The 27,568-nt window shown below is 41.5% G+C and overlaps 1 protein-coding gene across 1 annotated transcript in view; it reads left to right on the top strand.

Moving 5' to 3' along the window:
• The window catches only part of ARHGEF37 (Rho guanine nucleotide exchange factor 37), a 71,183-nt gene extending 52,756 nt beyond the window's left edge, over positions 1-18,427 (top strand). Inside the window, exons 7-13 of the mRNA XM_020964303.2 lie at positions 1,699-1,803; positions 2,911-3,021; positions 3,866-4,195; positions 6,977-7,105; positions 7,850-8,045; positions 9,910-10,064; positions 18,054-18,427. Coding sequence (XP_020819962.1) covers positions 1,699-1,803; positions 2,911-3,021; positions 3,866-4,195; positions 6,977-7,105; positions 7,850-8,045; positions 9,910-10,064; positions 18,054-18,287 — 1,260 coding nt within the window. The 3' untranslated portion in view covers positions 18,288-18,427. The remainder of the gene's footprint in view (positions 1-1,698; positions 1,804-2,910; positions 3,022-3,865; positions 4,196-6,976; positions 7,106-7,849; positions 8,046-9,909; positions 10,065-18,053) is intronic.
• Positions 18,428-27,568: the final 9,141 nt, after the last annotated feature.

Consider the following 27,568-nt stretch of genomic DNA (forward strand, 5'->3'; position numbering starts at 1 on the left):
GAAACCTTTCAGAGAACCAAAGAGATGGTGTCAGCAAAAATAGTCCCGAGCCTTCAAAATGTGCCATTACCCACTCTGGTTGGCACCAAAGACCCTTCGCTTCAGCCCACACGAGCCTGCTACTAAGGCCCTGACCCTGACTTCAGTCTGTGGACTTTAGACTTTGGTTCTTGCCTTTGATGAGTTGAACCAGAAAGGATTCTTTCTCCTTTCTTAGGACTTGATCGCTGGGTTTTCTCTCAGGCCGTACTGAGTCTACTCACATCAGCACCTGAGAATCTGTTCCCCAAAGGACTTAAGCCATCAACAAGACCCTACTGGGCCTCAGCTGCTTTAGCTTCTCACTTTGGGGCTCTCCTGTCCCTCAGAGCTCTCAAATTCTAGACTCCCCTAGGGTGAGACAGGCTTGATGCAGTACCCTTTCACTTCTGTAGAGACTCCCAAGGCTCCCCCGCTTCCCCAGAGATGAAATGGTCCTAGAGGAATACTTGCTATATAGTCATTGAGTTTGGGTCAGAAAACACCTGTTATTCTCCAACATTTTATGCTGATTCCAGCTGATTCATAAGAAAGGCGAGGAAATAGTTGAGAAGGTTTGCTATTTTAAAGGCCATTCTGTGACTTCATTCTCCGTGGGAGTGAAGGTTGTTAATTCCTTGTACATTCTTTTGGAGCCTGTGTCCTAATGCTTCCTTGTGGACATTTCTGAGCAATGGTAGAATGGCTTACCTGTTTACATGAGCTCCCAATCTGATTAGATGACTGAAAGTCCCAAATTTGGTCTGTAAAATTGGTTTCCTCTCTGGCTTCTCGACTTAAAGTTTTCAGTGAATGGCGTTTGGTGCCCACCGAGTAAAGTTCAGACAGCCTGACATTCAAGATCCTCTGCAGTCAGAGACTCTTTTTTACCCTTTTCTCATGCTGTCTGCTAACCTTTGCACATACAATAAACTCTAGCCAAGGTGGGCTCTCACCCCCCCCATGTCACGTGTTCTCATTACTCTATGTCTTTGCTTATACTGTCATCTAGCTGTCTGTCCTTTAAGGTCCGACTTGGATCCCCACCCCTCTGTAAAGTTTTCTCTGACCCCTGAAGTTACTGACTTCTTTTTTTTTTTTTTTGGCTAGGCAATGGGGTTAAGTGACTTTCCCAGGGTCACACAGCTAGTAAGTGTTATGCGTCTGAGGCCAGATTTGAACTCGGGTCCTCCTGACTCTAGGACCAATGCTGTATCCAGTGAACAACCTAGCTGTCTCTTAGGTAAACAGAGGTTAAGTGACTTGCCCAGGGTCACACACCTACTAAATGTTTGAGGCCAAATTTGAATTCCTGACTCCAGGTCCAGAGCTTTATCCACTGAGCCATCTAGCTGCCCCATTCTGCACATAGTAGTTGCTTAATTAACATGACATAATGAATAAGAGTTCTGGAACTGGAGTCACGAAAACCTGGACTCCAATCCTGTCTCTAGTACTTATTAGCTGTATGACTATAGGGGAATTTCTTAACCTCCTTCTGAAGTTATTTCCTTATCTATGAAATGGGCATATTAATACCTATAGTTCCTACCTCACTGGGTTGCTGTAAAGCTCAGATGAAGTAATGTATGTAAGTTGCTTTGAAAATCTTAAAGCATTGTACAGCCATCAATTATTATTATTATTTTTGAAATATGACTTTCATCACTTGGATTTTAGACTGAAGACAGGGAGTTTGATGACTTGGAAGAGAAGTTCCACTGGGTGGCGTTGTGTGTGAATGAACTGAAGAGCAACGTGGCCTCATACCTGGAGAATTTGGAGGTAACTGTTCTATATGCCAGACAAGACCCTAGGGGCCCCACACATCATCATAATCCAGAGAGCTCGAAGGAAGGTCGGGTGAGAGAAGGTGAATACTAAAGAGCTGCGTGGTTCGGTAAAACAGTGTTGGGGCTCTCAAGGTGGTGAGGCATGCCAAGAGCAATAAGGCATCCAGTTGCTGTCTTTAGAGCTATGTTGGGAATAAGAGAAGCATCCAAGCTGGAGGAGGTTGATAGAATAATGATGCCAGAGAGAGACAGAACAGCATAATTCTTGTTCTGTTTGTTTTCTTTGCTGAGAAGAAAGATCTCTTTGACCTGGATAGAGCAGAATGAAAATGATTAACAGGGAATTGAAGCCAAAGATAAATGAGATGTTTAGAGTAACTAGTTAATTTCTAGAGTTTGAGTCACTTGGCCTCACTTCAGGTATAGACTGACTCATAGGTCCATTCCAACACTCGGACTCGAGAATGTACCCTGATGAACCCTGCTCAGGTACAGGTTGGACCAGTTGGACTCAGGCCCCCTTTCCCACTCTTGGCCTCTTGTCCAGCTCTTGGCAAAGTGCCAGCCTTAAGAATGACCATCAACCACCAAGTGCTTAAGCTACCTAGTGCCCTTTAAACAAAGAATACCATGGGCCTCCTGGGCTCAACTCTTTTTTTTTCTTTTGGCTAGGCAGTGGGGTTAAATGACTTGCCCAGGGTCACACAGCTAGTAAGTGTTAGGTGTCTGAGGCCAAGTTTGAACTCAGGTCCTCCTGAATCTAGGACCGGTGGTCTCTCCACTGAGCCACCTAGCTGCCCCCTGGGCCCAACTTCTGAGGCCATGTTAGAACCTCTCGACCTGTCTCATTTGGTGAGCAGATTTAAATTGGCACAGACTCAGGGAAATTACTCTGATTAATAGCTGTTCTTGAGGTATCCTGTTGGAGTCCTGACCAGAATCATATGTCTCTCTTTCTCACCATTCAGTTTTGTTGTTTTCCCTTTAATCCTCGTCCCCAATGTTGACACATTCCAGAGGGGAGGATGCCCACGGTCCTTTTGCCGCTCATGTCTGTGGATTCTCATTGCCTTGTATAATGTCCCTTACTCTGGCCCAGACTTTCCTCAGGATCAAACCACATGAATGTGATCTGGAGATGGAAGGCGGAGCTGTGCAGCAGTATTGCTGCCTTACGAGAAGCTTACACCTTCTGGTCTTCCTGGAGTTTGTAAGTTCCCTTGTTTCTTCCTCGAGTAGATGATGGAGCCTGCAGAATAAGGGCACTTCTAGTGTGTGAAGTCCAGGACTGGCATGAGCTTCCAGAGTGGAGAGAGATTTCTAGAGCATTCTAGGCAGGAGTATGGCTTCCTTAATCTTTCCTTGGCCTCCTTAGTCTTCCTTCTTTTCTTTTGAGCCTAGAGCAGAGCTCTTTCCACTCGTAGTGAGATATATATATATATATATATATATATATATATATATATGGAAAAATAAAGATAATTCCTACCTTCAGGGAGCTTACATTCTAAAAGGAGAAGATAGCACACAAAAGGGAGCTGAGAAGTTGGGGGTAGGGGAGGTACCCAGGCATGGGAGGCAAGGTGGAGTGGACCTGAGTGGTTCCAGGGAAGAACTCACCTAAATTTCCCAATCTAATAGTTATGTTAGTGCTTGAAAAGCACTATGAAAATGTGATGATATTATTATTATTATTATTAATCGGTGGTGTTGTTGTAATTATTCTAAGGATGATCATCAGACATTCATTGTACCTACCTGTGGATAGATAGAGCTGGAAAGCCTAGGGTATAGAACAAGGGGTTTAGACACACAGAGTTTACTGATCATCTTTTTCAGGCTGGAGAAGAGCTTTAAAAACAGATTCTCATTTTTGTAGCCTCAGTCAGATTTGGTTCTGCCTCAGATCAATAGGTTGGGTGCTATGCCTTCTTTTATTTGTTTCCATGTAGGATAGTCCTTAAAGCCTTGGGACTATCAGTTCCCAAACTCCTGCCTGGATTGTGCACTCCAGGGTGTGGCACGATCTCTTGAACGATGCTTCTCTCCCACAGAAGCAGCGGCTGGAAAGGCTAGTGTACCACCCACTGGGCCACCTGTCCAAAGCCCTGCTGGGGCCTCAGAATCTGATCAAGAAGCGTCTGGACAAACTGCTGGACTTTGAGCGGATAGAAGAGAAGCTGGCTGAAATGGGCAGCATGACCTATGAAGAGGAAGCCACTAGGCACACGTACCAGGCCCTGAACTCTCTGCTGGTGTCTGAGCTTCCTCGGTTTAACCAGGTGGCCACACAGTGGCTGGGCCAGATCTTGCACACCCTTATGGCCCTGCAGAGGGATCTAGCCCAGCAAGTGTTGCAGAGGGCGGAAGGAGAGCTAGCCCAGGTGAGGAAGGCCTCCAGGTCCTTTGGGTTCTGAGCAAAAACTGAAAAGAGCCACCCATCTACCAACCTTTTTGTGATTCTTTGGAATACTCCCCAACTGACTTCCAGATAGATGGAGGATAGAGGTGGCCATGACCTAATCTTTCTTCTTTTGTCCCTGCTTTCTGGGAATAATCCCAGCTGATGAGACTAAAAACAGGATGAAAATCTGAAACTGTTGTCTCCATACCCTTAAAGGGATGAGGAAGAGGCCACCTCCGTCCTAGGGAATAGTGAGTGATTAACAGGGTAGGGAATTAACAGTGACAAGCAAGAAAAACGGGGTGGGGCATTGAAGGTAGCCAAACACAGTGTTCCAGGCATCCACGGAAAACAAGCTCTGAACAGAATAGAGATTAGTCAGAAATTTTAGAGGTAGCTGCTTCAGAGAGCTAGGCAGGAAAGGGAAATATCAGAGGTGGAAGCCAAGCCTGGGGTGGGGAATTCCCACTTGGAACTGGTTTAAGGAAACAATGCAGAGGGACAGTTCGTACTTTTGATTTTTTAACGGCTTGCTGCCTACAAAGGCCCAGCTGCAGTCTACCTGATACTTCACCCCACCGCCCTCCACTCCCTCTTGATCCTAATCATTCTCCTGACTGCTGGATACAAAATCCTCCCCAAAAGTTCTCTGTAACTTTGACACAAAGAAGGTTCTGTGCTTGAGGCTGCTTCAAGGGAAAAATACTACAAGTAAGGAATATCTTTTGAAGTTCATAAACTAAGGACTTTTGTTCATCCAGACCTGTGATCTCATCAGCCTGAGGGAACTTTCAGTGTGGAAATTTCCTCCACACTGCTGGTCAGTAACTCATCTGTTAACTCCTAGCCTTAGAGAGGTGCCTGAGGTGGGGGGTGGGGCAAGGCATTGAGAGGTTAAGTGACCAGCTAGTATGTATCAGAAGCAGGATTGAACCCAAGTCTTCTGGACCGATTCTGGCCCCCTGTCCATCATGCTGCATGTGTCTCTAAGACAAGTTTATGATGTGTAAGAGGAAGTATTCAGTCACTCAACCAGTTGTTAACTTGTAAAACTTTAAGATATTTATAATATTGTAATAGAATATAATTCATTAGGCTTATGCCAAAATATAAATACTAGATAAATTTATAGATGACAAATCTGGCATAGATTCTTGGAGGGAAGCTAGAATGTTTGAGGGTGAGGACAGCTCTGATCTTTGAGGGTGATGTCATGGAGGCCAGCCATAATCTTTCACAGCACACATATCCTTTGATGCTACTATTGGAGGCAAAATCCTGGACTGAATGGATCAGAAAGTCTGACCTAATAGCATCATAGATTTGCCACATCTCATTCTAATGAATTAGCATCCCCGTCTCGTACACATGGGTACTTGAATACTTCAAAAGAGCCGTCACTTCATTGGCATCTGTACCTCCTCCCATAATCCTTCTCTGATTTAGTACATGGTTGAGTGAGTTGCTATGGCTAGAGAACTCTGCCCTCTGGTGGCCAAGTGCCCTGCACTTAGCTCAATTGGTGCTCAGGTGAGAGAAAGACGGCTGGTAGGACCTGCTGGAGTTCATACTCCACAGTATGTCCTTCAAGAATCCAAGGTCATCTCCATGTGAGGACTTAAGTGAACATAGGTCATTGCTTCAACAGTTTCAATATAAATAAATGGCTAACCCCTTGGCTGTATGATGAGCATGTATTCTCTGCCCGACGATGCACTGTGTTAGAAAACTTTTGAGTTCTCTTTAAGGCTGTGGTTCTCTAGGTGGGATTTTGAAGTTGCCTAGTTTTTTATACAGGCCATGCCAGGGTGGAAAAAGGTATTGGATTCTTGTGGGGAAAAGGGCCAGCTTCCCCAAACTAAGAAATAGAGGTAAAGGGACTTCACATTCAATCCCTTTTCCTAGTGGGTTGGGATTTCTGAATGGTGTCTGGTTTGTGGAACATTATTTCCAAGCCACAGGACAAATGTGTACAGTATGGAACAATATCATATATAAAAAACATTTTACAACCTTGTCTTTCCTCTATATTTGACCAATAGATGACAATCTCATTGGTGTCTGTTAAAGTTAAAATTCCCTCCATTACCTCAGACTTATCTTTCCCATTAGGGACATTGACTTTTTTTGGAATCAGAATTTATAACCATTCACTATCATGTTGTTGTTATTGTTCAGTTTTCAGTCGTGTCTGACTCTTCATGACCCCATTTGGGGTTTTCTTGGCAAAGATACTGGAGTAGTTTGCCATTTCCTTGTCCAGGTCATTTTACAGATGAGGAAACTGAGGCAAACAAAGTTAAGTGACTGGCCTAGAGTCAAACAGCTAGAGTAAGTATAAGAGTTGAATCACTAGGTGAGATTCACTGAGTCCTACCTGGCCGGTAGGATGCATTAGGTGGCTCAGTAAATAGATCACTGGGCCTGGAGTCAGGAAGACCTGAGTTCAAATCCAGGCTCAGACACTTATGAGGAATATGACCCTGGACAAGTCACTTCACCTCTGTTTGCCTTAATCTACTGAAGAGGGAAATGGCAAGCCACTCCAGTATCTTTGCCAAGAAAACCCCACATGAGGTCATGAAGAGTTGAAAAACAATAATACCTGGTCAGTAGGTTACCTGCTTAGAATACAGAAAATGATTTTGTCAAAGAAACAATCGTTTTGCATACATTGCATGGGGCAAGGAGCTTTTCATGCTTTTCTGTCTTCTAATCATTCTCTTCTGGTTCATCTCTGACTTCAGTATCTTTTCTCCAGTTGCCCCACAGCCATGTTTCTGAATCTGACTTCAGGAAGCTGGTGGAAGACACATTGGGCAAGACCAGTGCCCAGCTTCACTCCTTCCGCCAGAGCTTTGAGAAGGTGTTGCCAGTTCCAATAACACAAGTAAGTGTTCCCCTCGGGCCCACCCTCTCCCCACCCCCTGTATTCCTAGCTCAGACAGGGCTATGCATGAAGGAGAAGCAAATAAATATTTATTGGTTGTAAAAGCAGGATTTTGTTATAGTGGAATACCACCCTAATCATTAGTGGATAGAGCTTTGGCCCTGGAGTCAAGAGGACCTGAGTTCAAGTCCAACCTCAGACACTTGACACTTACTAGCTGTGTGACCCTGGGCAAGTCACTTAACCCTGATTGCCTCCAAAAAAACAAAAACAAAAACAAAACCTTAGTACTGTGGACTAGAAGGGAACTTGGAAATGAAGTTTAGACTAACAGACCATTAAGCTACTTCTTTTTAACTCCAACATTCTGGCATCTAAGTTGGGCTCCTCATTTTATAAATGTGGCTTCTAAGGCTCAGAAAGGAGAAGACACTTGTCCTGAAGGTCACCCGGTGAATGAAGGATAGACTAGAATGAAAGCCCACCTCTCAACACAGGGCTCTTCACACAAAGCCGGCCAGAATTAGGAGGCGTGTTTAGTTCGGTATAAAGAAAACCTTCCTCATGATGAGATGCCTTTTGGAAGTAGTGAATTCCCTCTCAAGTAGAGACTGGATGGCCTCTTCTCAGGCTGGAGAAAAGAAATGCTCAGGAACAGGTTGAATTTGGTGTCTTCTGGGGGTGTCCCTTCGCGCTGGGATGGTGGGTGATTCTATGACTCATCACAACTTCTCCTTTGCCTAGCCACTCCAACCTGCTGCAGAAAGACAGGTACAGGCCCTTCTGAGCAAGTATGGCCCTAGCAAGCTCTACCAGGTGACAAGCAACATCAGTGGGAGTGGAAATCTGGCTCTGACCCTTCAGAGAGGACAGATTGTGGCTCTCCTTCAGGACAGGGATACCAAAGGCAATACTAGTCGTTGGCTGGTGGATACTGGAGGTATGTGCACAGGGGACCTAGAAAGTCTCTCCTCTCTCTGGGGAAAGCACACGAGTCACTCCACAAAGGCTGATGGGGAAAAATCATGTCACATAAGGACTAATAGAAGAAATGGCATGTTTTGTTGTTGTTGTTTTTCCTGGAGAAGGGGAGACTTAGGAAAGTACATGATCAGTGTTGAGATATCTGAGGGGCTGTCATGGAGAAGAGAAATAGAAATAGAAGTATTAACACCTCAATTTATGTCACTTTAAGGTTCCTAAAGCCCTTTACATACATTATCTCATTTTGATCATCACAACAATTATCTCTATTTTATAAATGAGGAAATGGAAGTTAAGGAATTTCCCCAGGTTACATGACAAGTAAACCTCAGAGATGATCTCTGAATCCAGTTCTTCATGACTCCAAGTCTGGCACAATCTACTTGGCCAAGCTTATTGTTATTAACTTATTCAATTTGTTCTGCCAAGTCCCAGCAGACAAAACTAGGAGCAACAGATAAGCACTTGAAGGATGTGGACTTCAGTTGAAAATGAAGAATTAATTCCCAAACAATCAGAGCTTTCCAGCAATGGAATGTGCTGTCCTGTGAAGCAGTGAGCTCCCTCCTACTTGATTAATACTCAAGAAGTCTCTAGATGAACACTCATCAGGAGTGCTCGAGAGGAGATTTCTGCTCAAGTAGGGGTTGGACCATGTAACTGACCTCTGGGGTCTATTCCAACTCTTAGATTCCTGGGCTCATTGGTCAATGCTGAGTGAGTCCTATCCTGTATGTGCTGGAGGCCTCCGTTTCAGGCCTTTGTATTACAAAAGTTGGTACAAGACTCCCGTTTTGGGTGGCAATTGCAGTCACTGTCAGATGTGGGTGCCAGCACTTCCTCTTGGCTGAAGGATATTTAGATTGCTTGGGCAAAGCTCCTATATGTTAAATGACAGGCTTTGTCTTATGTTCACACTCACAGGATTTTGCTATAGTGGAATACCACTCTAATCATATACTTATGGTTTATTTTATTTTTTTTACTTTTTGTACTTTATTTTTCTTTCTTTTTTGCAACATGACTAATATAAAATATGTTTTGTATGATTTCACATAGATGATGGGTATCATATTGCCTTCTCAATGGATAGGGAGGGGCTGACACTTTTGGTATAGTTTTCCATTTTGGGAACAGCTTTGCTGGCTCTGAGGATTTTCACAATTAAAACTGTAGCCCCGGGGCAGCTAGGTGGCACAGTGGATAGAGCATTGGCCCTGGAGTCAGGAGGACCTGAGTTCAAATGCGGCCTCAGACACTTGACACTTAATAGTTGTATGACCCTGGGCAAGTCACTTAACTGATTGCCTCCAGAAAAACAAAAACAAAACCTAGGGAAATGAGCTTATTTCATTGTCTACCCCTCTTCTTCAAGGTAGCAGGACCCAAAGGAGGGGAAATACAAGAGGTAGGCACTCAGGGCTGTGGGCCAGAGCTGATCTGTAAGCGCAGGGCATGGTGTTAGGTGTCATATAGGGGAATTCCCAATCCTTCAGCTTCATTCACTTATATGATCCCTAACCACCCTGCTTGATTTCCCAGCCAGTAATAATCTTTCCCCTTGGACCACAAATAGCATTTTATTCTTCTCATGAACTTTGTTATACATACCTGCATTTATGTCTGACCCCTTTCCTATAACGTAAGCTGCATGAAGGCAGATACGTTGTTTTATCTAAACTTTGTACGCCCCCACCAGGACCTAGCACAATGCTTGAGCCTCTTAATAAATTGTTGTTGAATGAAGGAAATTGGGAGCTTGTTTATCCCCACCAGAGAACGAACTACCCATCTCAGAAAAATTTCCATGTGCCTTGCAGGCTATCGAGGGTATGTGCCAGCTGGAAAACTAGAGCCGTATCAGGTGGTCCCACCTGAGGAGCCCAGCATGCAGGCGGGGTCAGGCGACAGTTTCAGGTTCCCTCCAGCAGAGGCTCCCAGGGCATCGGCCCGTACTGTCACACCTGTTTTTCAGGTAGGTTTGAAAGAAAGGACAACTTGAATTTACATCACTCCTTGTACACAAATGTTTCTGTTTTCTCCTTTGCTAGAGAGCTCCAAGTGCTTCAAAAAAGTTTTAATGATGCTGTTTTATATCAATTTCCCTTCTCAGTGACTCATACCCCTGCCTCCCTAGACCCTTCTCTTTTTTCAAAAAAATTTCATTAATTTATTTTGACTTATCAACAATCACTTCCGTATGCTTTTGAGTTGAAAATTTTTCTCCCCCTTCCTCCCCCACACCCTCCCCAAGATGGCGCACAATCTGATATAGGCTTTACATTTACATTCCCATTAAACATATTTTCACATTAGTGAAGTTGTAAGTAAAAATTAAAACCAATAGGAGGAACCATCAGAAAGATGAAACAAACCTCAACAGAAGGTAAAAATAAGTGATAGCGATTTGACTTCCATAGTTCTTTCTTTGGATGTGGACAGCATTTTCCATCCCGAGGCCTCTGGAGATGTCTTAGATCCTTGTAGTGCTGAGAAGGGTTCAGCTTAACAATATTAGTCATTGCATAACGTGGCTGTTATTGTGTACGAAGTCCTCTCGGTTCTGCTCACTTCACTCAGCATCAGACCATATAAGTCTTTCCAGGTTTTTCTGAAGTCAGCCTGTTCATCATTTCTTATAGCACAATAGTATTCCATTACATTCATATACCACAACTTGCTCAGCCATTCCCCAATGGATGAGCATCCTCTCAATTTCCAATTCTTTGCCACCACAAAAAGAGCTGCTATGAATATTTTTGTACATGTGGGTCCTTTTCCTATTTGTTTGATCTCTTTGGGATACAGCCCTAGAAGTGCTATTGCTAGATCAAAGGGAATGCACATTTTTGTAGCCCTTTGGGCATAGTTCCAAATTGTTCTTCAAAATGGCTGGATCATTTCACAACTCCACCAACAATGCATTAGTGTTCCAATTTTCCCACATCTTCTCCAACATTTATCATTTTCCTGTTTTGTCATGTTGGCCAATCTGATAGGTGTGATGTGGTACGTCAGAGTTGTTTTGATTTGCATTTCTCTAATCAATATGATTTAGAGCATTTTTTCAAGTGACTATAGATGGCTTTAATTTCTTCATCTGAGAACTGTCTGTTCATATCCTTTGACCATGTATCAATTGGGGAATGGCTTGTGTTCTTATAAATTTGCCTTCATTCTCTATATATTTTAGAAATGAGGCCTTTCTCAGAGAGACTGGTTGTAAAAATTCTTTCCCAGTTTTCTACCTTCCTTCTAATGTTAGCTGCATTGGCTCCTAGACCCTTCTCTTATAACAAAAGAATGTAGGTAAGAAACACATTGGTTGTGTCTGACAACATAGTCCTCATTCCATCCTATGCTGGTTACTATCTTTGTCTAGGGAGATGGCTCCCTCAGAGCTTGAGGATTCAAATAAACATGCCTTTTAATAAAAACACATTCAAATATGCCCAGGGGCAAGCTGTCTTCAAGGCAATTGGACGGTATTTCCCTGCAGTAAAAGCATTTGGCAAGGAAGCTCGTTAGCATCTCAGAAACTCTCTGCCAAAGTCCTAAAAATCTCTTTTCTATTCTTCTTGCCCAAAGTTCACCCCACTGCGTCTCAGATCAATATACCTGGAGGCAAAGTTAACTCAAATTGCCTTAGATTTACTCCATAGCTTCTTAGCTCACAACACAGAATACAGTGGCGAGGGGTGAGTAACTCACACCTCCCCAGCTGCACCAAGATCCTGGCCCACAACACGTACCTAAAGCCCTGACCCCTCTGCTAAAAGATGGGTATTTCACAATCAGTCCTTTGAAGTCAAAATTGTTTATTGCATTAATCAGAGTTTTCATGCCTTTCACAGTGTTGTGTTCTTCTTCATTATGGTGGTCATTATGTATGTCATTCTCTTGATTTTCCTTATTTCTTTCTGTATCAGTTTATATGGGGTTTCCCACTTGAAAAAATGCATTTGCCATAGTTATTCTTTGTTGTGGCACGATATTCCATTCCATTCGTGTGAATACCCTCTCCTCTCTGGGTTTTCATGATACCACTCTTTTCTGGTTCTTTTACCATTCCTATGGCTGCTTCTCAGCATCCTTTGCAGGTTCATTTTCTCTGCCCCTTTCCCTAACTGTGGGTATACCAGAAGGCACTCTTCTGGGCTCATTTGGTGATCTCGTCAGTTTCCATGGGTTCAAGTATTATCTCTTTGTAGATGATTCCCAGACCTATATATTCAGCCTTAGTCTCTCTCCTGAGCTCTTGTCCTATATTATCCATTTGAACTAGATAGCTCATAGACATTTTAAACTAAATATATCTAAAGTGGAACTCCTTATTTTTCATTCCCAACTCATTCCTCTTTTGAACTTCTCTTTTAAAAAGGCACCACCATCCTTCCAGTTATACAAGTTTTCATCCTTGGTGACCTCCTTGACACCTTCCTCTTTGCTCACCCTACACATCTGAACAGTTGACACATGACCCCCTCCTCTGTACTCCTGTAGCCGCCAGTCTGTTTCAGTGCTCCATCATCTCTTATGTAGACTATTGCAATAACCTCCTAATTGGCCTCAGGTCTCTCTCCTATTCATTCTTTCCTCCACATAGGTATTTAGCCATTTCCAGGGCTTGATATTCCTTACTTGACCTGTGTTCAAATCCTTGTCCCCCCGCTTACCATCTGGGAGCCTTGGAAAAGCCATTTCACTCCCATGGCCCTCCTTTTCTTCATCTCTAAAATGAGGAGGTTGGGCTAGATAGTATTTTAGGGTCCTTTTCAACTTTAAATTTATGATCCTGTGATTCAAGTAAAATTTACAACTGGAATGCAAGCAAAAGCAGGAAACCCACAAATAATAAAGACTATAGGGTCATATTAGAGAAGCTTTTGATAAAGTACATCATTTTAATATTTTTAATTGTAAAATGTAAGAGTATAAGAATCTTTCCTTTATGTGATTGAAAAGTATGTATTTGAAGCCACAAGTTAATATTATATACTTGGGAAGAAATTAGGTGGACATTCACACTGAAAATGGGTATCAAATCAGTCACCTATCATTTTAATTACCTCCAGTATGCCAGGCATTTTGCTAAGTGTTGGAGCTACAAGGACAAAAGTCCTTCAAGCAGTTTACATTCCAACAGAGAGGGCAATATGTACCTATACACGTGCACATGTACTATAAGGTGGTTTTAGTTTTAATAAGAGAGAGCACCAATGACTGAGGGGAATCAGAAAAAGCTTCATGTGGAAGGGTGGCCCTTGAGCTGCCCCCTGAAGGAAATGAGAGCTCATTGCAGGCACTAGGGAAAGCCAGAGATGGGAGATGGAGCCTTTTGTGTGTAGAACGGAGGGTAAGCCAGTGGGACTGGATCTCTGAGTATGTGGAGGGAAGTGACGTAGAGTCCCTGGAAAGGTGGGAAGGACCATGTTGTGAAGTACTGTAAATGGCAAACAGAGGCACTTCTATTTGATTCTAGCAAAAGTAAGGAGGCACTGGAATTTATTGAGAAGGTAGATAGCGTGGTCAGACCTATACTTCAGGAAGATTATTTTGGTGGCTGTGTGGAGGATGGAGTGGATTGAGGAGAGACTTGAGATAGGAACCCCAATTAGGAGGCTATTGAAGTGGCTCAGATGGGAGATGAGAGGGCATGAACTAGAGGGGTCACTGTGTGAGTAGCGAGAATCTAATTTAATCTAATGCAAGACTAATTGAGTAAATAGAAATGACGAGATTTGTCAACTTATGTGATATGTGGAGTGAGTGAGCGTGAGGAACGAGGATGGTACCACGATGATACACCTTTGTGAATGGAAAGAGATAGGAGGAGGTGGGTCCAAGGGGAAAGAGATTGAGTTTGGAATTGCATATGTTGGGGTTGAGGTATGGGAATGGAGCTTAGGAGGGGAAATTAAAAGGGACTTACCCATAAACATCAGTACTGTTTGACATACTCTTAAAATGTTAGTAATTAAGTACTGTCAGATAGGGCTGCTTAATACTTTTTCTTTGTTAGAATGGAAGGCCTGCTAGAGAGTGTGAGTAGAGAGGTTATAGCTAGAAATGGTTGTGATGTGAAATCATGTCATCAATAAATCTTTAAAGAAAAAGAGAGAAATGTTAGCAAAAGCAATAAAGACATTAAAGGAATAATCACTGGCAATAAAGACATTAGAAACATCTCTGTTTGTAGATGACATGATTATATATCTACAAAATCAACAAAAAAATTAATTGGGGTAAAATTACTCCCATAGAGTATTGGGGTATGAGACTCTCATAAAGATAATTTTCATGTTTATACTCTCCCCAAAAGAATCAAGGTTAATGGAGAGAGCAATAGCTTCTATAATAACAACAAAGGGTATCGCATATTTGGTACTAACTTATATATATGAAATCTATATAAAGACAACTTCAAAATGCCTTTGACAGAAATCAAGGAAAAAGTGCCCAGAGGGATGCCTCTGGCTCATTGTCAAGTTAAGCAAATAGAGTAAAAATGTGAATACTTCCCAGACTAATTTACAGATTGAACATAATACCGGTCAAAATATTAATAGGTTATTTCTGTGGGGGATGGGGAGAGGCTTGGTTTAGGCCTTTGATTTTGTCAGTATAGAGAAGACTGACAGTATAGAAACAAGATGGGCAAAAATATTTACAGCAAATGTAGCAAACAAAAGCCTGAAATTTAAAACCTATTGGAGCTGTATGTTGGGTACGTAAACTTTTCTGGGGTGCTCTGCTGATCATGTGATCATGTGCACTGAGGAAGCCAGCCTTACCAAAGCAGATCAGAAACAGTTCTACAATTGATAGTCATGTGATGTGCCAGGAACACTGAGTTAGATGACTTTTCCGAGGTCATACAACTAGCCGACATCAGAGGTGGAGCTTGAACCCAGGTCTTTCTGACTCTGAGGGCAAGTTTCTACCCACTGTGCAACTCTGCCTCTCAGGTCATTTCTTGGAATTTCCCAAAGTCCTGACAAAATTCATATGGGAACATAGACAGGAAAGAATGTCAAGAAAAGCAATAAAAAAGAAATGATGACTAGAGACTTGCCTGGTCAAATTTGTAATATACTCTAGAGCAAAAGTTATTAAAAACTGTCTAGCACAAAAGAAAACAAACAGATCAATGGAACAGAATAGAGAACCCAGAAATACAGAAATAGAAACAATTCTCTCTCTCTCTCTCTCTCTCTCTCTCTCTCTCTCTCTCCCCCCCGTATAGATATAGATATAGATATAGATATACACATACATATATATACATACATATATGTAAATATTTTAAAGCACCTTTGGGACACATATGCCCATATATATTGTATGTGTATATGCACATTATATATGTGTGTGTGTGTGTGCATGCATGCATGCATACACATAATGTTTGACAGACCAACGTTTTGAAAAACCTAGGTAATAGAATCAATATCCAATAAAAACTGTTAGCAAAAATTGGATAGTAAAAACTAGGTTTGGATGCCTTACTCATACCATGCATGAAGATAAATTCTATATCAGCAATCTATGTATTTTTTTAAATGTAGAATGCTAAAAGAAAAAGGAATACTAGGCTCAGCCATGGTGAATAAGTCCATTTCCACCAATCGAGCAAATGGAAGAAATCATTGGAGACAAAGTCAATGCATTTGAGTATACAAAAATAACAGGATTCTGTACAACAAAAAGTAACATCTCTAAATTAACTGAAAAGAAACAGACTAATAATAATATTTGCAGCAAATCCATTAGACAAGAACTTGACATCTAGAATCAATAGTATCTGTACATGGGGTCCCTAGAGTTTTCTAGGATGCTCCACTCATCACATGCATTCACATTATCTTTGCCTATAACATTCAAATATTCAGTTTGGTTATTTGAGTAATCTCAGCTAAGTAGATTGACGCCCTTTCCTTGGATGGGGTCCGGTACTGGGAATTCACTTAGCCTGATAAGGGGGCAGCTAGGTGGAGCAATGGGTATAGAGTTCAGGACCTGGAGTCAGTAATACTTATCTTCCTGAGTTCAAATCTGGCCTCAGATACTAGCTGTGACTGGCAAGTCACTTAACCCTGTTTGCCTCAATTTCCTCATCTGTAAAATGAGCTGAGAAGGAAATGGCAAGCCCACTCCAGTATCTTTGCCAAGGAAACCCCAAATGGGGTCATGAAGAGTTGGATGTGACTGAAACTACTGAACAGCAAAAGCCTGATAAGAATTTTTCACAAGCATAGAATGGACTTTATCAACTTATAGATAAAATACAATGTCAGTCAATCAATGAATAATCAACAAACATTTATTAAGTGTCTGTTCTGTGCCAGGCACTGTGTTAAGACAAGTGGTTGTGGCAATCAGCTTTTCTGTGTGTATCTTCCATAGGCTGATATTTTATCTCCCCTGATAGAATGTGAACTCTTTGAGGGGAGGAACTATTTTATTTTTTGTTTTGGAATCCCTAGCTTCTACCAAAGAGCCTGACACACAGTAAACATTTAACAAATGCCTACTGAGTCATTTATTTATTTATTTATTCCTCACGCAGAAGATCCCCACACTAATGGCATTATAAATTTCCATGAATACATGTGAGTGCATACACAACTCATATATTTATGTGTATAACATACATATTCTGTGTATATACACACGTGTGTGTGTAGGATAGGATCTGGATTTGTGAGTTAATTAGCATAGGAAAATCTTGGGTAAGGATATTCCCTCTAACAATGCAGATCAGCACCTTCTTCTCAGCTTATAGTCTTAGAGAATTATCTAGAGCAGAGACCTCCAGCATACCCACATTGTGGCCCACAATACTTCTGAGTGAGGCCTGGATCAGATTAAAATGTAATTAGGAAATATTTAACAAAATAAATAAAGATACTATAGAACATAGATAATGTTAATATGTGGTTTTCTGAGTCAGTATTCAGCCAGCAGGGATGCTTATGTGTGGTTTAGTATTTTATTTGAGCTTGACATCACTGGTCTAGAGCCCTGAAAAATTAAATGACTTGACCAGGGTGACACAATCAACCAGGTGTTAGAGGCAGGATTTAAACACACACACACACACACACACACACACACACACACACACACACACACCCTCCTATCTCTGGCTACTGCCAGGATTTCATAGATGCCATACTTTCTGATACAGCCCTGAGGATTTTTGACAGGTGAATAGTACCTCTATTGCCTAGGGAAATCAAACTCCCAATTCAAGGATGGCTAGATACCAATCAAAACTAGGGATTAAACAGAGAAGAGAGTGGAAGGGAAATGGAAAACAGCTAGGGCATGAACCTGAGATGGGTGAACCATTGTCCTCTTGAGAACAGGGTATAAATAATAATAGCAAGGGAATTAGCCATGTAAGGTCCTCATCTTTGGAAGTATTTAATGAAAAATGGAGTACCACTAGTCATGTATGTTGTGCGTTTTGGGTTTCTTGCAGCTCTAACCATTTCTAGTTCTTGGAAAGCCATTGAAGTCTGAGTCAGAGAAAGAGCTGGAGACAGTGTCAGATTCCTCATTAGTAAAAGACCAGCAGTGAGAGAAATGCTGAGGTTAGACAGTGGCCAACAGAGAGAATGGGAAAGTCTGAGGATCCTGGGAACACTGAGAGCTGGAAGGAACCTTAGAATCCATCTGGCTTAACCCCTTCCTTTGACAGATGGATAAACTGAGGCCCAGAGAAATGAGGTGATTTGCTCAAAGGTTACAGGTGGCAGAACCAGGGTTCAGACCCAGGTCCTCTGACTCCAAATGCAATGCTCTTTCCACTGTACCACACTGCCTCCTAAGTCGTTGATGGCAAAAAACAAAACAAAGCAAAACAAAATGTGGATTTGAACCACTTTGCTTCAGTTTGTTCTGGGATTATTATGTCTTCCTTGATCTCCCCGTTTTCTCACTCTTTGTGTGTTTTTAGGTGGTGGCTGCCTACCCATTTGCAGCCAGGAGCAGCCATGAAGTGAGCCTGCAGGCGGGGCAGCCGGTAACAGTCCTGGAGAGGCAGGACAAGAAGGGGAACCCAGAATGGAGCCTCGTGGAAGTGAATGGACAGAGGGGTTATGTGCCCTCCAACTTCCTGGTCCACATTCCAAGCCCTGCACCGTGGGGCTGGAGTTTGCCTCCTTGCAACAGCCCCCCATCACACATGTAATAGCAATGGCAGGAGGGAGGCTATGAAGGATTCTCAGTCAGACAGTGTGGCTTGGTGGCGGTAAGAAGGGTCTCAGAGCAGAACACAGAGCTGGATGGGTATGAGACAAGGCAGTTAGAAAATAAAACAAACCTACTAGATACCATCTCCACTGCTGCTGAGGAAGGGGGGGGGGGGAGGGGGAGGGGGAGGGGTGTGGATGGTGGGGTGGGTGCCTTTCCATGGAGCCTTTGTGGGCAGAGAAGGTCCATGAGGGTTTGGCCTACTGGCTTGGAGTCCCACATTGCAAGAAGCAGTGTATGAGAGAAAGGTATTATAATACATTATAAAGAATGCCAGATGTGGCATTGGAGGGTTTGGGTTTGAATTCTGACTCTCCCAGTTGCTATTTATGTGGCTTCAGGTAAGTCAGTTATCCCCTGTGGGCCTCCGGATCTTTGTCTGTAAAATGAAGGGGTTGCATTAGGTGGCCTATGAGACCCCTTTCAGCCCCAAACCTGTGAGAAGATGATTCTAACCGGAAGCTCTCTGTGCAGGAGCTGTGAACGTTCAGAGATAGCTCCTGGGTGGGAGCACTAATCCCAGGAGGGATTGGGCAGGAGGTCTGTGCCTAGGTGTGGATGATTGGACTGAAGTTCCTTAATATGCATGATCTATAAAATGCCCAGCATAATGTAGCTGCTTAATAAAAGCTTTTTTTTTAAAACCAGCATCTTGGGGGCACAGTGGATTAGAGTGCTGGGCCTGGAGTCAGGAAGACCCAAGTTCAAATCCAGCCTCAGACACTTAATAACTGTGTAACCTTGGCCAAGGTCACTTAACCCCCTATTTGCCTTAGTTTCCTCAACTGTAAAATGGAGATAATAATAACACCTAACTCCCAGGGTTGTGAGGATAAAATGAGATAATATTTGTAAAGTGCTTAGCACGGTGCCTGTCATACAGTAAGCACTATATAAATGCAATTTATTATTCTTATTCTTATTCTTATTCTTTATGCTAGCTATCTAGGGAAGATTCAGCAAGTGCTGGATATTTCCTATTTATTGGCTGGGTTTGCAGTTCAGTGATTATCTCTAGACATTTTGTGATTTTTAGCAAATTTTCCTTAAATCTGGGACAAAATTAGAATTCAAATCATAAATGTAGCACATGCTTGAAGATTGTTTCAGGGAAAGTTTGCTGCTTCGTGGTGGGGGAGGGGCAGGGGTTACTCTCAAATAGCCACCTATGTCCCAAAGCTAGCCCAGGCAGTGAGCAGTGTTTGTGTAGGTGCTCATAGTCAGCCAGCTCTTCAAAGATAACTTGTCTACACGGCAGCAGTTAGGTGGCACAGTGGATAGAGCCCTGGCCCTGGAGCCAGGAGGACCTGAGTTCAAATGCGGCCTCAGACCAGACACTTGACACTTACTAGCTGTGTGACCCTGGGCAAGTCACTTAAACCCATTGCCTAGCCCCCCCAAAAAAAGAGAGATGTCTAGATTGGGAGAGACCATGCATATTTTTAGTGCTGGCTAGAAATTTTGGGGCCAATGTCAGAATGTCTATGCTTTTAGGCAAAGGACAAAAAACATTCACTGCAAGACACACAGCAAATAGTAGATACCGTGGAAATTTTTTTAACCGTAAAGATTAGATGGAACAAAATTAGAGTTTCTAAGCGTGAGAAAAGGTAACATTTTGATTCAATAATAAAAGGAGGTATCAGACCAATGTCCTGTTTTTGCCATTGTGGTAGCTAACTCAGTCTCAGCTGTGCCTTCTGAAGTGGCCACAGGAAAAATAGAGCCTCGTAATTCTGGGTACCAGGAAATTCATTCTCTGATGTCCCTCCAAAGGCGACTGTCTGGCAACAAGAGAGCCTCAATCCACACGGCCCCTTTCACCAGCTTCAAATCCTAACACTGACCTACCATTCCAAGGTCGCTGTCCTCCCTCCTTCTGGAGCAATGGAAGGAAGGCAGTTCATCCCGCGGGGCCAGCTTGTGTCCCATTTAGCTGGAGTAGGTAACCATGGGGGCACTTTTGAGAAGTCTCTGCTGAAAATAGGATGGCAGAGGCCAGATTCAAATGGGACCTGCTGATCTAGGGTATCCTGAAAAGATACTTTTTGTTGAATGTATTTTATGAAGATTTGCACAAAAGTTGATTTTTTTTAGACATATAAGAGGTAGTGAAAGATGCCTGGAGCATCTACAGTCCCATGTAGGGGAAATAAAAGTTGCTTCATAGCTTGTAGGAGAGGATTCATAGCCTGTTATAGAGCATTGGAGTATGAGTACTATTATTTGTATTAGTCAATAAACATTTATTAAGTGCGTACTATATGCCAGGCACTGTGCTAAGCTATTAATACTAATAGCTTAGTGCTATTAGTATTAATGATAATTTGGGGGGGAGTAGGAGTTCAGACCTGTGATTTCATCAGCATATGGAACTCCTAGTATAGATTCCCCTTTCATGGCTGGTATGTGTCAGAGGTTGGCCTTGAATCCACATCTTCTTTACTCCAAGGCCAGTCCCTTCTCTATTGACACTTCTGGTTCTCAATAACAATGATAATAGCTCTATTTCCATAGCACTTTAAGGTTTACAATGCACTTTCTTCCCAACCTTGTGATTTAAGCAATTTTAAGTATTATTCCCATTTTTGAGTTAGAGAAACTGAGGCTCAGAGTGGTTGAGTGACATCTCTAAGATCACACAGCTACTAAGTAGCAGAACTGGGATCAGACTCCAGCTGATTCCTAGACCAATATTCATTCCTCCCAGCCTACTGCCTCTCTTAACCCGGCCTGCAGCTTCGACATTAACCAGCAGAGGGCGCTAGAACCATGCCTAACCAAATCCACTAATAACAATGTAGGTGGGCAGTTCAAACCCTGTGGGGAAAGCCCTTTACCAGCATGTGCCATGTGAGGGTCCTGCTGAGAGCTGAGAATGAGGGTGAGGGTAACCAATGAATGGTGCCCTAAGCGTCACTGGGTTGTGACGATGCTGGAAGGGAGTGCTGCCCTTAACAGGACAAATGAAAGAAGAAAAAATGTAAGCTCTGGAAGCTTGCGGCCAAATGCTGGTGAGGCTGGCTAGGATGTGCCATGGCCATTCCGAGGCAGTTCAGATCTGGGGCAACTTTTGGAAAGATGGAATAGGTCAGCAAGCAGCCTTCTGGATTCTTGCCTCCTCTGTCTTTGTTCGCCCCTACCTCTTCTTGTCTTTGAAAAAAACCTACACTTGACCTTATGCCTGCTGGTCACCATCTTCATTTCTTTCTTTTCCTGCAAACCCTTTTGGAAAGGACTACCCAGTGGTCCTGCTCACTTGGGCCTCTTAAATGACCAGTGGAATCCCTGTTCCCATGAACTATGTGGTTAGATTAAGATTTATTAGATTTTGAGATAAGCAGTTGTTTGGGAAACATGGGATGTGAGTCCTCGGGTATCTTTAGGGGACTTAGTGGAATGTGCCTTTGTATTGACTCTGAGCCATTAATTGCACTGTTGCACTGTGGTGTATTTATTACTCTATAAATATTTTTAAATTGGCTACATGTCTTAGGTATTATTTATTTTGCCCAGACCTTGAGCCCTAAATGGCTGATTAGGCTCCATGACAGGAGACCTGGAATAGGAGGAACTAAATGCTTTTTGGGGGTGATTTTATATAAAATAATATCAAAAAGTTTAGATTTTATGAACTGTTTATTTCCTCCCATGCTTTTGTTATTGACCTGGCTGCCCTATCCAGGGACCTGGAGAACCAAACATATATATCCTGTTTGTATTTAGTAAAAGGATTTAAATTGGTTGGTGGTTTTTTTTAAAATAATCTGCCTAATTGATTCCATCTCCCTGCATCAGAGATTCTTAACCTTGGGTCCACTAACTTGGATGGGGGAAATAATCTACACCTCTACTTCAATAGAATTGGTTTCCTTTTTATTTTATGCATTTAAAAACATTATTCTGAGAAGAGGTGAAGGGGTCCATGGGCTTCACCAAATTGCCAAATGAGGCCATGATGCAAAAAACCCATTAACAACCTCTGCTCTAGATCATGAATTTGCATTTAGGGCCAGTGTGTTCTTGGCCTAAGAATGTGCCTTCATATAGAATTAGAACCATTGTACTGTGATATATTTATTACTTGGTAAACAGATGTTTTATAATGTGCTATGCTATTTGGATTCTGAATCTAGAGCTTAAATAGGACGATTTCTATTTATTCCTGGGAGAGAGAAGATATGTCCAGTTTTATCCCTCCCTGTGATCTACTTACCTCCCTTGTGACTCAACTTCCTGATTTAGGAAATATGTTACAGGAACATGGGAATGAAGGAGAATGTGATGAAAAATAATCTGAATGTTGGCTGTGTAAAAAATTGAGAATTACTTGAAATAACGAACCTAACTGTATGAGAATTTGTTTTACATTTTTTTTTCTCACCAGCACTGAGCTTAAATAACTTTACCAAGCGTCAGTATTTATTGAGGACTTACTATAGGTGTAGCCCTTTGGGAAAAGCAAAGATCTCTAGAATGAAAAGTGATCATCAATTCCACTGCCTTCATTTATTTTATTTTATTCTTTAGATGAGGAGACTGCTGCCCTGGGAGAGGAAAGAAATTTGCACAAGGTCACAAAGCTCTGTATGATTCTGTTTCTGCCTTCAAGATGGTCTTGAAGGAAATGGGACTAAATGGGTGTGATAAGGCCATCTAAATTTTGGCTACAACAATACATTCCGTAATCCATAGTCTGTTTGCCCATATCCCTTTCCTTAATGGACATAAGAATGTGTCTATTATTTGAGACTTATAGCCCTACAAATGCCAACTTAGGGAAATGAACTGATGTTGCTTGCTAAAAATGTATAAAGGGAAAGTTGTAAAGCCTTCAAGTGAAGACTTTGTTGTTAGTTAACTAAAAGAATATGCCTTAAGGCTATTCTCCTTGGTAATTTGTCTAGTTGTTTAGAGAGAAAATATCTTTGTTTAGGTCTTCCTGACTATTCTGTTTACTTACACAATCTTTACTCAGTTACCTTCTGTTACCTTATGCTAAACTGCTGGGGAGATGGCTCCCTGTTTCCAAAATTACAATGCTAATAAAAGTTAGCGTTGTAAATTGCTCATTTTAGCCAAAATGAAGGAGGTTTTTTTTCCTTGTTCTTTTTTTTTTTTAGCACCCCTATAGATAACAAATTTCTGAATCTTTATCAGGTAATAAGAAAGATGAGTCTTCTGATACTATTTAGCCAATCACGGCCCTAAAATCTCTGAGAATTAGGAAATCAAAACCTTATTATGTCCTCGATGGAAACTTTTCTGGAATTAAAAAGGGAAAGCAGGTTCTATTGCTCTGGTCCCTGTACTTTCCCACCAGCCATTGATGTTGGTACCCCATCTGGAAGGCTACTACCCTGTCTTTAGTGCAAGAAGCCTCCCGAGACATCTAGGAGTTACCAAACCCCACTAGGTGATTTGAGACCATAGGCCTCTATGCTACTCGGATGACTGGTGGAGAACCAACTTGAGCCATAGACCTGAGGGTAGTCTGCTCTAATCACCAGGCCTCCGGAGACCTCTACTGGCTGTATAGAATATCCTTCAATTAATCTCATTAGTCTGTAGTATTTCTATGTTTGATTTATGTCTTCCCTCCCCAGGTGTAGTGATTAATTGATTTTTTAAAATCACTTATTTAGAGGGAAATTTCCATTAAATGTAGGAGGTAAGAGGGATAGGGAATCAGTCCAGGTAGGGAGGAAAGAGAGTAAGAGAACCTGAGTTCTAAACCTGTTTCAGATAATTATGAGCTATGTGGCCAAAGGCAAGTTTCTTAACCTTCCTGGGCTTTGTAGTTAAAATGAGTGGCCTAGATCACTTCTGAGGTACCTTTTAGCTGTAGCCCTGTGATCTTGTGATTTGATTAATTTGCCTTTTCAGTTATTTCCTGATCACCATCAAAATAATCCTATCTCATTTTAGTAAAAGGAGCAGGGTACTAATTTGGTGTGTTATGAAAATGGGGCATTTCAAAGGGGAAGGGCATTCTGGGCCAAAGATTCAGCAGGAAGATAGAGATTGGCAGATTTTAGGGAGAAAGGGACAGTTTTCTATGGATTTTTCCCCAGTGTCAAGGCCTGGGGCAAACTTGAGCTGCTCAGAAGATCAGGATTGCTGCTGTTACTGCTCTTGCTGTCCTATAGTGGGTCTATGGGTATGAGCTGCCCTCCTTCACCTTGACTGCCATGATAGGACTCATCTCTGAAATACCTAAAAGTAATTTTCATCCCTATTTTACAGGTGAAGAAACAGACTCAGAGAGATACTTGATTTGCCAGAGATACACACACACACACACACACACACACACATACACACATATATAGTTTGGGACATCTCTCCCCTATTAAAGGGATAATATTTAAGGGAGCAGATAGATATATTTCTAGCCCAGTATTCTCTCTCTCTCTGAGGAGAGTAGAATGGCCATCTCTGACCCTATCCTCCTGGTTCCCCTCCTGCCAGGAATCAGTCTTCCTTGGAGGAGGTAGGAGAATGAGATGGTAGAAATATCTAGATCCTTGTGAGCCACATGTAGAGATACTCATGTATGTAATTTAGTGTGTTATGAAATGTGGGAACACGTAACCTGTGTGGGCCAAACCAAAATCATGTACTGTGCACACCTTGTACACATAAAAAGAGAAGGTGGTATACAAAGAGGAATAGGCTAAAACTAGGTGTACTTTCAGAAACCACACTCCTGTGCACTCAAATTCCCAGGTAGGGAAGAGATAGCTTATCCGCTTTTTTTTTCTAGAATATTGGAAGATGACTCCCGCATTACTGGGGGGAAGATGGGGATTAGGGTTCAAAGCCATATCCCTATTCCCTTTTGAAGAAGGACTATATATATATACACATATATATATATATATATACACATATATATATACATATATATATACATATATATATATATACTATATATATATATATACTATATATATATATATACATATATATATATGTGTGTGTGTGTGTGTGTGTGTGTGTATATTTTAAAAAGGACTATAAGCTCTCAAAAACCTCATCACCCTGGTGATGTTATTTGTCCTCTTTGAGAATGAAGGACAAACAATAATAACTGATACTGAGGGGGAGGTGTGCTTTGGCACTCAGTTCCTCAGGTTTGCCCACTCTAGCCTTTGGGAGACAAAAGACCCCAGGCCTCACATTCAGTAATCTGCCTTTCTTCATGTCTGAAAATGTATTTCTGTTGTCCACTTAAACCCTGGAGGACATAGGTGCAGTTTGGGAAAGGCACGCTGAGAAGGGCTCCAGGAGGCAGAGGAGGATCCGCCTTTGCCAACCAATCATTTGTCCTTCAAAAGAAACAAAATTATAGTTTTTTCAGAGGATATGCTAGTTTACTTAGAGGACTCAACTAAAAAATTAATTGAAACAATAACTTCAGCAATATCGAAAGATATAAAATAAGCCCAGATCAATCATCATCATTCCTGTATATTGCCAACAAAATTCAGCAGGAAGAGAAAGAGAAATTCTCTTTAAATTAACTACAAAAAGAACAAAAAAGAGTACCTTCTAAAACACACACAGGAACTCCGTGACTATAACTATAAAATAATCTGCACAAATAGAGTTTTAAATACTTTGGAGAAATATTAATTGCTCATGGGTAGACAAAGGCAATATAAAAAAATGACAATACTATCTAAATTAATTTATTTGAGGCCATTACCAGTCAAAAAACCAAAGGATTACTTTATAGAGCTAGAAAAAATAAAATTCAGTTGGAGGAACAAAAGGTCAAGAATCTCAAGGGAATTAATGAAAAAGAAGTGGGAAGGAAGAGAGGCTTGAACAGTACCAGATCTCAAACTATACAACAGAGAAATAAATCATCAGAATTATTTGGTAATGGATAAGAAGTAGAGAAGTCAGTGCAACAGATTAGGTACACAATACATAGAAACAAATGAGCACAGTAACTAGGTATTTAATAAACCAAAGATCCCAGCTATTGGAGCAAGAAGTCATTGTTCAACAAAAACTTCTGGGAAAACTGAAAAGCAGTATGGTGGGTGTTAGGCATAGACCAATACCTCACACTTTATACCAAGGTCCTACTGGGTATGTGACTTAGACATAGAGCATAACCTTAACAATTTAGAGGAATCAGGAAGAAAAAAGTCTGTCAGATCTATGGATAAGTGAAGAGCTTATTACCAGATTAGGGATAAAGATAATCACAGGAGGTAAGGGACAATTTTGGTTACATAAAATTAATAAGTTTTTGCTCAAACAATATCAATGTAGCTAAACTTAAATGAGAAACAGGTAACTGGGGGAAATCTTTGGAGTAAATTTCTCTAATAAAGGGCTTATTTCTCATTTTCATATGGGATATTGATTCCAATGTCATTCCCCAAGTGATAAATAGTCAAAGGATATAACAAGCAGTTTTCAGAGGAGTAAATCTAAGCTGGCAATACTGGTGTGAAAAAAAGAATGGTTCAAATCACTACTAATTAGAGAAATGCAAATTAAAGCCACTCTTGAGATCCTACCTCACACCCATCAAATTGGCAAAAGTAGATGAAAATGGAAAACCACAAATGCTGGAAGGACTATGGAAAAACAAGTGTATTAATATACTGTTGATAAAGCTGTGAGCCGATCCAGTGATTCTGGAGAGCAATTTGGAACTATACCCCCAAAGTTATTAAACTGTGCATATACTTTGACCCAGTAATAAGACTCTAAGGTCTATTAACCCCAGAGAGATAAAAGGAAAATACCCATATGTATCAAAATATTTATAGCAGCTCTTTTTTATGGTGACAAAGAACCAGAAACTAAGGAGTCACCCATCTATTGATGAATGACTGAAAACTTTATGTATACGAATGCGATGGAATACTATTGTGCTGTAAGAAATGATGGAGACTTTAGAGAGAAACCTGGCAAGATTTGTATGAACTGCTGAAGAGTGAAGTGAGCAGAACTGGGAGAATAATTTATGCAATGACAGTGAAAAGGCAAACAGCTTTGAAAGACTTTGGAACTCTGATCCACATATTGGCCAATCATGATTCCAGAGGGCTCAAGATTTAAAATGCTGCTCACTTTCTAACAGAGAGGTGATGGACTCAGGACGTAGACTGAGATGTTTTTTTAGACATGGACAATTTTGAATTTTTTTTTCAGCTTTATTTATTTATTATAAAGGTTTTCTTTTTCCTTCTT

Source organism: Phascolarctos cinereus, unplaced genomic scaffold (assembly GCF_003287225.1).
Source record: "Phascolarctos cinereus isolate Bilbo 61053 unplaced genomic scaffold, phaCin_HiC Scaffold_2;HRSCAF=192, whole genome shotgun sequence".
Lineage (NCBI taxonomy): Eukaryota > Metazoa > Chordata > Mammalia > Diprotodontia > Phascolarctidae > Phascolarctos > Phascolarctos cinereus.